Source organism: Silene latifolia, chromosome 11 (genome assembly GCF_048544455.1).
Source record: "Silene latifolia isolate original U9 population chromosome 11, ASM4854445v1, whole genome shotgun sequence".
Lineage (NCBI taxonomy): Eukaryota > Viridiplantae > Streptophyta > Magnoliopsida > Caryophyllales > Caryophyllaceae > Silene > Silene latifolia.
The window spans coordinates 4,437,909-4,449,425 of NC_133536.1; the positions used below are offsets into that span (position 1 = coordinate 4,437,909).

An 11,517-nucleotide genomic window follows, 5' to 3' on the forward strand; every position below is an offset into this window, starting at 1 on the left:
CCTATCGGGCGCAGTGCCCCAATTTTGTGAAATTCTAAGCTGAAGTAAGTTAGTTGAAACCGGTTGTCTTGATTGGTAAAAAACACGTCATTTGAACACGTAGATAAATATTCAAAATTGCATTCTTGATCTAAAAAGATGGAAACGATAGTTGTTCACAATCATTCTGTTGTGATCTGTACAAGAGAATAAGTATATACTACAAAATCAATTACGGAATATATATTTAGATTGCTGAAGCTTTCGTACGAGGCTATGAACTATTATGAAATATGAACAATAATAAAAAAAGATGATTGCATGAAACATTTAAAGTACAACAAAGAGATCCTAGAATGTCGAACTCCTCGAAGGCCAAGCAAGCACATAAAATCAGTCGGCGAGCATTGTATGAACGATATTCTCAACCGTGAAACCGTTCCTCTCAAGTGTGAGATGACCATCCCAGGTGCAATCAACGATTAATTCCTCGGCTACCTTACATCTTCTCTAACTCCTACATCGACCGGTAAATATTTTAGGAACAATTTTCGTAACATCCTTTACTATAGTCAACTTAAATATTGAACTGCCTTTCAATATTTGAAATCTTTATAAATTACTATACTCCGTAGACATTTAAAACTGAATATGAAGAGAAGATATGGTATTCTTAGCAACATGAAAAATATGATAAAAAAACGTGCAATTATAATCAACAAAGCAAATGCTCTTCATGATAATCATAGATTGTGTCATCATATCATCCCAAGATGAATTCATATAATTCTGCCATACAATGAAGTAACCTTAACTATTCAAACCCTTCGTATAATTTGATCCTTCATTATAACATAGTAATATATAATCCCTCCATCGAAGTCGTTAGTTTAAATTGCGTCTTAATCAAGAAACGGGTGAAAGATCAATAATTAAACGAGAGAGCTCTCAGACATCCAAGGAAGGATAAAAGCGGCACAAGCTATTTAGTTTTGTGTCATTCAATAGATTATGTTTCCACTTTTGACATGTTGCTTGCATGGTGCAAGATAAGAATAGAATCCTATAACTTGGTACATAAAAACTTTTTTTTTTTGGTAATCAGCCAATTGAGTTTGACATCTTCAGCTATTTCATCATTCTTCTCCCTTTTTCCTGTGAAAATTACCCTTCCTATCAGTTTTTTGGAGCATAGTTGCCTCTACATTTCTACTTTTACGGTTATAGCTGGGAAGGAGCTACATACTACGTAGTTCTTTTATCTTAAAAAGAACGCTAAAAGTTATTCATCCGTCCAATTCATTGCTTACCTTTTTTATTCCTTGTGAGGGGCATATTATTCAAAGGTAAACAAATGACTCAGATAGAGGGAGTAAAATGTTAAAAGAAAAAGCTCAAATGTAGTGTTTCTTTTATAGTATAACTACTTTATAGTTTATGGCCGCACTCAGAAAACAAAACATGCGGTAATTTCCTAGCATTCTAAAACGCCATTTGAATCACTTTCCAACAAATGATTCCCAACTTTTTTCTCATGTGGGTTTGTGCAAAGGAGAAATACCGGGGAATATGGGGGTATCAAATGTCTTCTAAGAACAATCATATTCCCTTCCAGACTTGTAAAGGCCATTTTACCTCTTCTGATAATACCATCTCCTCTCTCAATTTGTTTTATATTTCAATACAGCAACGAATAATAATTGATTCGGAATTCTATCTTCCTTTGAAAAGCATTTTCAAGTGAAATGAGCATTGGTTTCCATTGAGATTTCGATCCAATCAAAGAGAACCTAAATCCTTCTAGTCAATATCCTATAGTATTTAGAAGAATGAGGAAAGTAGTTACGTCTAACAAGTTTCAATCACCTACACACGTGACAGTTCCAAGTAGATACGATACAGAATATAAGCTGAAAAAAGCTTACCATTCCTTATATCCAGGGTCAACTGTGAAACAATATGTCGACAATGTTGCACATCGAAAGTGCTAATTGTATAGATTTGATCCCAACTCCTTTGGCTCCTCTCCGCAACATAATTCCGGGGAACAGATAAACAAGATTTGCGATATTCTGCCAAAAAAACAAAAGGCTTAAGTGGTTAACATTAATAATATTGATACGTTACGGTTGTGAATAAGATTTCCAAAACACAACAGCTACATTAAATTACTTAAATTACTGTTAGTCTTGACAAGCCATTTCCTATAAAAGGCTCTTAATTACTACTTCGTACTTGCTGATAATTCTCTTAATGTAGGGAATTTCCACATCAAGGACACTGCTTTTGGATGATGCAAAGTCGATCTCTTCTCCTCTGATACCAATTTCGGCAGGCAAGGCTGCGGAGAGTGAGAGTCAAGCTGGAAACACAAGGCAGGAAGACAGCATTTTAACACTACAACATCAATAACAATCATACGAACTCAATAGAATGTAGTATCACCTTTATCATCCCATTGGCTAACCTAGTATTTAAAATGTGACGTTAACCCACATATTTTTGCCAAAGAGAAATTCCTATCCATAGTGAATGTTACAGCAATTGTTAAGCTTCAATTGCTGAAATAAAAAAATTTCAGCAATAAAGATCAGTTATCATTTCTTAGAATTAGTATCAGATATTCTCTCTTTCATATTGAAAAAAGTAAAAGAGCTACGCAGGAGAAAAAAAATATTATGATTTACACACGCCTTGAAGCTAATAATAAGTACAATTGCTGCAATAGTCCCTGACCTTGAATCTAAAAATACTATTCCATATAAATTTTGAAATACCTCACTAACGGAGCCTTATTGTCTCGTATCACAAACATCATGACAAATTTAATTTTTTACTATACTCTCTCAATAAAAGATCTCCAGAATTTCCAACAACAGCACATCTTTCAAACTGTCGTGGTTAAAAAGGGTACTCTTAACATTCTCTTATTCTACTCTTTTCTTCTCCTCTTACTCCTTCCTCCTTTTCCCCTCCTCTTTCCTTCACTCCCCACGATCTGAGGGGCCGACACAAACGACATTCACGGATCGGTCGATCATGTCAACAAGTTTGATCACAGATCATTAAGATCAATTTATAGCACAATACAGACACTTACCAGCTATTACGTTCAATAGCATCATCAATATATGCATCCAACATCTCAATCATTGAGGGATGAATGAACATGGTGATTAATGGAACACCTTTAGGATATCTGGACAACATTCAAGAGTCAGAACACAACAATTAAGATCTGTAGTGAGTGAATTGATTAATATATAGACATGTAAAAAATAATGGCTGCTATATACCTGGAAGAACTGTTTAGGCTAGGGTATTCCTGATTTATGAAGAGAGTTATAGCTTATGAAGGAATTCTACAACAGTAGAGAAAAACACTCTGAGAATGTACAATTATAATACAATAGCGATTCATCAATCAAGCTTTATTATTCCCGTAACAACTATCCCCATTCAGGGGAAAAAAATTTGTCATTGGAACCAAAATTGGAAAACCGAGTACACAATTACAATTACATGCTAATGGTAACTGTCTTCTCTTCTTATATAATGTGAAGTGGTGTTTCTCATCATGGCTTTGACAAAACACTGAGAGAGGTAAAACTGAGTACATTTGAAGTTTTAAACTCCTTTACGCCGCCAAGGGGAAGGGGCTAGGCACTCGGGTAGATATTGCAACTCAGGTGGTATTATTTCTATGAAAATCAAGATAAGGGAAACTAAGAACACACTTCTCTGAACTCATTTACTTGTTATGAGTGCAAGTTCGCAATTTTAGTAACTCTGGTGTTTAAATCTGAAACAACAACAAAACTTTAAATACTGGAAAACACGTACAAGCAACATAAGCTTTTATCGTAAGCACCTGAAATAGCAGGTGTCAGCACACCATCACCAATGACCATGCTTGCACCGAACAACACCAGTAATAATAAGGCTGCCCGCAGCTTCTTCTGTTTCTCAAGGAATCGCTTTACTGGAGAAGTAAAAGCAATTGACACTGAGTTACCATACTTATACGTAGACAGCTCCTCATCAGCAGCTTATTGATTTGAGAGTAAGCTAAATTTTGCATGTCTTCAGAGCAGAGAGCAAATGTTCCACATAAAATGACTACATACAAAAAAAAACTCGAAAATGTCAAATTCAATAAAAACCAAGAATCGTAAGTTTGCAAAAAACAAACTCGTTTCATCTAAAGGTTGACAGCTAAATGCTTTCAATTAAGAGAACACCAACATCTCCTTTCTTTCTATTGTTATTGATCCTATGATTTTTTCGCCTTTAGATAACGGAATAATGGAATATAAGCATTTCAACTAAATGCTTTCCATAACAATAACAACTAAAACCTTTACAACAACAACAACAACATTAGAGCCTTAATCGCAAAATGATTTGGAGCCAGTTGACATGAATCATCCATTAGAACCGTCCATGGGTGATCGGCTGATCGCACACCCCAAAATGCGAAAATATAAAAAGGGAAAAGTGAAAAACAAAAAGGGAGTGAAACATAATACAAAAGTCAAGGTAAATTTATAAGTTTTAAATCGAAGTCCAGATTTCTTTTATAAAAAACTAAAACCTTTATAAAAAAACAATAACAACTAAAAAGCCAGAGAACAAATGTTATACTCGTGAGTTTTTCCTGCAACCATTTCGAGTTTTTACGTTGATATGGCCATCTCATCACACTAAATTACTAAAACCAACACTACTACATTTTACTCCTCCTACCCCTCATCCTCCCACTCCCACTCCTTCCCTTCTCCCTTCTCATCCTCTCCCCCTACCCCCCACCCTGGCCTCTTCCTCCTTTCACTCTCCCCTTTTTCTCCCTCCTCCTCCTCCTCCTCCTCCTCCTCCCCCTTTTAGGTTTTTTAAGCTCCTCACCTCCTGCTGATATCTCTACCAATGCAACAAATGTAATTTAGCCTTATTTGACGTAAGTTCGCTAAAAAAACGCTCTAGCATAACTCACGACTAAGAACTATGAAGTTAAATGGAGCAGAGCGACTTAGCTAGATATCGGAGTTAAAAAAGGGGATGACATAGACCCATTTTCGTGATATTATTCTCATTTTCGTAAAAAGTTTGGGTTTCAACTGCATCTAAGCAAAAAAATTGTAAAAAAATGATACTAAAAAAACAATGAGTGATAATATTATAAAGGCGCTTATTCTTTTATTAATAAAAATAAATAGAGAAAAAGTTAATATAAAGGATTGCAAAATAATATGAATTTCTTGTTTATGTAAGTGATCATACAGACGAGAGAGTAATAATTAAAAATCACATGCTTACCTGCACTTTGTTACAATCAAGTCAATAATCTTCTCTCTCTGTTTCTTCTTTCCAAATAGGTATTTTGGTAGCACTTCAAGGACAACTCGCAGTCTTTGTCTGTCTCTCTAAGAAGGTAATCCATTGAGTACACCTCTGCAAACTTCATTGTGTAAAATCACCTCTTTTGGTTCACCCGTTGTGCCACTTGTTTACATAATTGTGCAGATGTTGCTCTTTTGTTTTACAGGAAATTCACCATCTGCAATTCCCTGAAATTATGAATACGGAAATTTTTAAATGCTCACTAATCTCATCTTCTATGTAGAAATGATCTTTCTGAAATCGTCAAATAGCCGTTACAAGTATATTATGATGCCCCTCCCCTTACAAATATATATCTTTCAGATATTCCTGTACCGAAAAAAAGATTTAAGTGAAGACAACTATTTTACCAATTGTGCAAATTCCTCCCAGGTGAAGCAAGACAAGCCAGCATCATCATCAGCTTCCTTCTTTTGTGTGCAAGAAATATCACCAAAACTAACAATTGCTGAAACAAATATTAGACTTATCTCAGTTTCAATATGCCACCAATAATATAAATCGCCTCAATTTGCAAATCACAATACTTAAATGAAGAAACTTTCTCCAGTTTGCTTACTTTTGAGGCAGTCACACTTGGGTAAGCAAGCCAGCATCTGTTCCAGCATCAAAAGTAGGACTCAATTGTTAAACAAGAATAAAGTGAAGACATCGGTGGAACTTATGGGATATTAGACAGATTACTGCAATAGTATTATTATTGAATGTACTTGATTACTGAATCAAAAACTATTTCTACCCATAACCAGGACAATTGAGTGTGTAATGGGGGCCAATGAATTATTAAGCATATGTACTAAAGACATAAAATAATGAAGGAGCAGAACATAATAGAGATGATAGGATCAGATCATTGCGTCTTGCTTCAGCACTCAACCGTCATCAGACTCAAAACATTAGCAGGATTATAACCCAAACATCACCACCGAATTATTAAAAACTGGATACCGGAGTTTTGACAATCACATGCATTACCTTCATCTGTAAATTCAACGAAAGCATAGGAAGAAAAGAAATCAGGTCACACCACGAGTACAACAATCAACAACCTATATCACCCCGATCAACGCACCCAATTCAGAAACACAACCACACATTCACCCAAATAATTGTTGTAGACTAAATGAGTAAGAGGAAGGAACTGAAGAGTAAATTAAAACTGAAAGAGGGAGAATGAGCGGTGAAGATGACAACAACCATCATCTTGATAAATATCCCGAACATGCAATTACCTACCTTCATCAGCTCAATAAAAAACGCCTGGATAAATTGACCCTAACGAACACCAAAGAACAGTATTTAACTAAACAGTATGAAGCTTGAAAAAGTTAACAATGATTAACTGATTCCCTTACCTTCCGAAAGCCTGTAGAAATAATACCATTATTTTCTGAGGCCAAAAGAGTAAAGAAAGCTTGAGAATCTTGCAACTCGAAAACATCGGTCACTTGGTTGTTTTGCTTAACAGGAAGGGGTGAAGAAGAACAAATGGCTTCCTGAATAACATGTAACTGTTATAACCCTTGTTTGCAATAACATACAATGCCCTAAAATATTTAGCCAGAGTACTAACTGAGACACCTAAATCCTAACATCAACAACAAGCGAATTAAGATCACCCAACATCTTAATTCTTAATATCAATTGCCAAACTATACCTGCACACAATGTAAACCCGACTCGAGCACATAATAACAACTTTAAATAACATTCTTACTTCTCATCAGGGTCGCGAAAATAACATAAATAAAGCACAACAGAACGAAAATGTATCACAGAAGTCACAAATTATTTTAATAAGACGGTCTCACCTTGTGCGATGGACCATTTTTATAAAAATACTATTCATCTTATGCTAATAAATAAGTTATATTTTTGCATAAGGAGACCGCCTCATAGTGTGAGACTGTCTCATGCACATAAGTATCGTACTGTATCTAGTATCTACAACAATACAAACAACTAAAGCAAGCAATTTTTGGTACTCAAAAAAACAATTTGCAGTAAATGAAGAAAACCCTAGAAATAACCGATTGAAGTGAAATTCTAAACGGCATTCCAAATTATGAATATGAAATAGATACGGGAAACAATTTCTATTTCTAACACACTATAATCCCAATTTCTTATTAGATTTCATTAGACACTATACCTAGAATTAATTAATTGATGACATTGCTGGGTTGATTTCTTTCATGATCAACCGGATAACATGAAAATAATGTGGAAACTCAATAATCAAATTTAAAAATGGTAAAATAGATAACCTAATTACTCACAAGAAGCCCCAAAACCCCATTTACAGGAAAGATCTAATATAAAACCAAACAAAAAACTTACAAATGAAGAGGAAAACGTTGCATGCATAAGTTCCTTCTTCTTCATTCATGTCAGCTATTTGGAATTAGGAATCGCGGATTAATCCCGTGGAATTCACAAGTAAATGATCAGTGCAAATTATAAATGAGGAAGAAATAGGGAATCGATATAGTGTTTTGGATTTGAAAGGGAAATAGTCGAATAGATAGATAGGATGATCTTAGTATTTGGTAGAAGAAATAGGGAATCTTTGGTAAATTGAAAATGAAGGACGAAGAGGAGAATGACTGAAGTCACAGTTGTAAAAATGGAAAAGTAAGTGCACGTGATAAAAGCGTGTGACACTGTTCCAGCAACAGTAACCCAAATGAAGGAGCAGAACATAATAGAGATGATAGGATCAGATCATTGCGTCTTGCTTCAGCACTCAACCGTCATCAGACTCAAAACATTAGCAGGATTATAACCCAAACATCACCACCGAATTATTAAAAACTGGATACCGGAGTTTTGACAATCACATGCATTACCTTCATCTGTAAATTCAACGAAAGCATAGGAAGAAAAGAAATCAGGTCACACCACGAGTACAACAATCAACAACCTATATCACCCCGATCAACGCACCCAATTCAGAAACACAACCACACATTCACCCAAATAATTGTTGTAGACTAAATGAGTAAGAGGAAGGAACTGAAGAGTAAATTAAAACTGAAAGAGGGAGAATGAGCGGTGAAGATGACAACAACCATCATCTTGATAAATATCCCGAACATGCAATTACCTACCTTCATCAGCTCAATAAAAAACGCCTGGATAAATTGACCCTAACGAACACCAAAGAACAGTATTTAACTAAACAGTATGAAGCTTGAAAAAGTTAACAATGATTAACTGATTCCCTTACCTTCCGAAAGCCTGTAGAAATAATACCATTATTTTCTGAGGCCAAAAGAGTAAAGAAAGCTTGAGAATCTTGCAACTCGAAAACATCGGTCACTTGGTTGTTTTGCTTAACAGGAAGGGGTGAAGAAGAACAAATGGCTTCCTGAATAACATGTAACTGTTATAACCCTTGTTTGCAATAACATACAATGCCCTAAAATATTTAGCCAGAAGAGTACTAACTGAGACACCTAAATCCTAACATCAACAACAAGCGAATTAAGATCACCCAACATCTTAATTCTTAATATCAATTGCCAAACTATACCTGCACACAATGTAAACCCGACTCGAGCACATAATAACAACTTTAAATAACATTCTTACTTCTCATCAGGGTCGCGAAAATAACATAAATAAAGCACAACAGAACGAAAATGTATCACAGAAGTCACAAATTATTTTAATAAGACGGTCTCACCTTGTGCGATGGACCATTTTTATAAAAATACTATTCATCTTATGCTAATAAATAAGTTATATTTTTGCATAAGGAGACCGCCTCATAGTGTGAGACTGTCTCATGCACATAAGTATCGTACTGTATCTAGTATCTACAACAATACAAACAACTAAAGCAAGCAATTTTTGGTACTCAAAAAAACAATTTGCAGTAAATGAAGAAAACCCTAGAAATAACCGATTGAAGTGAAATTCTAAACGGCATTCCAAATTATGAATATGAAATAGATACGGGAAACAATTTCTATTTCTAACACACTATAATCCCAATTTCTTATTAGATTTCATTAGACACTATACCTAGAATTAATTAATTGATGACATTGCTGGGTTGATTTCTTTCATGATCAACCGGATAACATGAAAATAATGTGGAAACTCAATAATCAAATTTTAAAATGGTAAAATAGATAACCTAATTACTCACAAGAAGCCCCAAAACCCCATTTACAGGAAAGATCTAATATAAAACCAAACAAAAAACTTACAAATGAAGAGGAAAACGTTGCATGCATAAGTTCCTTCTTCTTCATTCATGTCAGCTATTTGGAATTAGGAATCGCGGATTAATCCCGTGGAATTCACAAGTAAATGATCAGTGCAAATTATAAATGAGGAAGAAATAGGGAATCGATATAGTGTTTTGGATTTGAAAGGGAAATAGTCGAATAGATAGATAGGATGATCTTAGTATTTGGTAGAAGAAATAGGGAATCTTTGGTAAATTGAAAATGAAGGACGAAGAGGAGAATGACTGAAGTCACAGTTGTAAAAATGGAAAAGTAAGTGCACGTGATAAAAGCGTGTGACACTGTTCCAGCAACAGTAACCCAAGTTTGGGTTTTTTAAAGAGTATGGAAATAATAAAGCACTCGTACAATAATCCTAGGATAAATCCTTACTTGTTTAAGATTTGTGTATGGGACGTAATAAGCTTAAAACGGGTCAAATAATATGAATAAGACAAACTCAGATTGCATAGTAAAAAACAAATGATTTGTCATAAATGTTATAAAGTGAGATGATATCTCACTTGTTTTAATGTACCGTTAAGATGGATACCTCTGTCTTACGGGAGAATAACTGCCCAGTTAATAGACTATACAATCAGTTGTAGTACAATTGTCGGTGTAGAATCCGAGCTTTATATTAAAGTTTCCGAGTTTTGTTTTGAAGAATCCGAGCTAAATATCATAAAGTTTATGAACTCAACCACATAAGCATAAAAAAAAAACTTTAAGAAAACTCAAAAAAATTACATATAAACTCGGTTAGATATATATTGATTGTACGATGCTAATATATAACTGGTTCTAGGATAGTATTTGTGGTAACTGCCTAGGGGTATCCGGATATGTGATAAACACACGTTTAGTTAGTTACGGCTTACTAGATATACTTGTCCGCTTTGGGCCAAACACTCACGGATTTACTCTTGGGCTCCTTCCCAAAATGCCTCGTACTATTATATTTTGTAGACACTTATAAAGATGAGCTTTCATCTTTAATCTACCGATGTGAGACATGGGTTTGCATCTTAACACTATTTAGGTTAGTTGATAATTAAGTGGTTATTTTAACTTAATAAGAAGTTTTGAATTTGCGTGCTGAACATGTAGCGGTTTAAAACTCATCATAAGGTAGAGTTTCATCGTTTTTATGGCCACTGAAGAAACTCATGAGATAGAGCTTTCCCGCATTTCTAATCAGAGTAGAGGATCAATCTTATATGTAACTATGTAAGGAGGGGGCCAGAGCCTTGCTGGTTATTTCGGTAGTCCATATATTTTAAGGAAGATATTATTACTCGAACGACTTCAATTATTCTTTGCTCGTTGATTGAGCGTAACTATTTGCACAAGAAGTTAAGTGTTTATTTTGGCACCTTTTAATTTTTATTTCAAGATAGTCCATTATTGCTTATACGTATACCCCTTGAATGCCGACTAAACCAAATAGTATGAACCCGAGTAAATAAATAGCCTCGACTTCGAGTAATATATTCTTTACAATTATACCTTGTATGGTATTCCAACCTCATACAATGCAATATATATTACTCCCTCCCATGCACAATAAACCTCCCTATTTTCTTTTTCGGTTATTCATAATAACCTCCCTATTTCCTTTTTTGGTAAGTGTTTGTGTGGTCCAAATTTAATTGTATGGTGGGGTAGTGTATTTGTGTGGTCCAAATTTAATTATATGGTGGAGTAGTGTGTTTCCTTAATTTTTGTGCCAAAATGAAATGAGAGATTTATTGTGAATGAGAGGGAGTACTTTAATCGGCTTTAAGAATCAAGATAGGGAGATTCGAAAGTTAAAAGGAAAAGGTAAATAACAATTCTCTTTCTTCTAACCAAGTCGTACTTGTGAATCTGTGATAGAAGAAGCTAAGCTAATAAAGGAAAT

At 34.7% G+C, this 11,517-nt stretch overlaps 1 protein-coding gene across 8 annotated transcripts; it reads right to left on the bottom strand.

Annotated features, from left to right (window-relative positions):
- Positions 1-112: 112 nt before the first annotated feature.
- LOC141610712 (putative CoA ligase CCL6) lies at positions 113-8,036 on the bottom strand. Of its 8 annotated transcripts, none has more exons than XR_012528391.1 (11): positions 7,717-8,036; positions 6,732-6,872; positions 6,352-6,425; positions 5,936-5,972; positions 5,727-5,824; positions 5,293-5,543; positions 3,851-4,098; positions 3,276-3,341; positions 3,080-3,178; positions 1,905-2,341; positions 113-496 (listed from the first exon to the last, which is right to left on the bottom strand). XR_012528391.1 is itself a non-coding variant. In XM_074428933.1 (11 exons), the coding sequence occupies exons 1-5, from the start codon at positions 7,759-7,761 to the stop codon at positions 5,484-5,486; spliced, it is 381 nt and encodes a 126-aa protein (XP_074285034.1). In that variant the 5' UTR covers positions 7,762-8,036; the 3' UTR covers positions 113-496; positions 1,905-2,051; positions 2,152-2,341; positions 3,080-3,178; positions 3,276-3,341; positions 3,851-4,098; positions 5,293-5,483. The 8 variants fall into 8 exon arrangements, 3 of the variants coding, with proteins under 3 accessions (XP_074285034.1, XP_074285035.1, XP_074285033.1); XM_074428933.1 differs by lacking the exon at positions 6,352-6,425 and having other exon boundaries at positions 1,905-2,051; positions 2,152-2,341; XR_012528389.1 differs by having other exon boundaries at positions 5,936-6,425.
- Between the last annotated feature and the right edge of the window lie 3,481 nt (positions 8,037-11,517).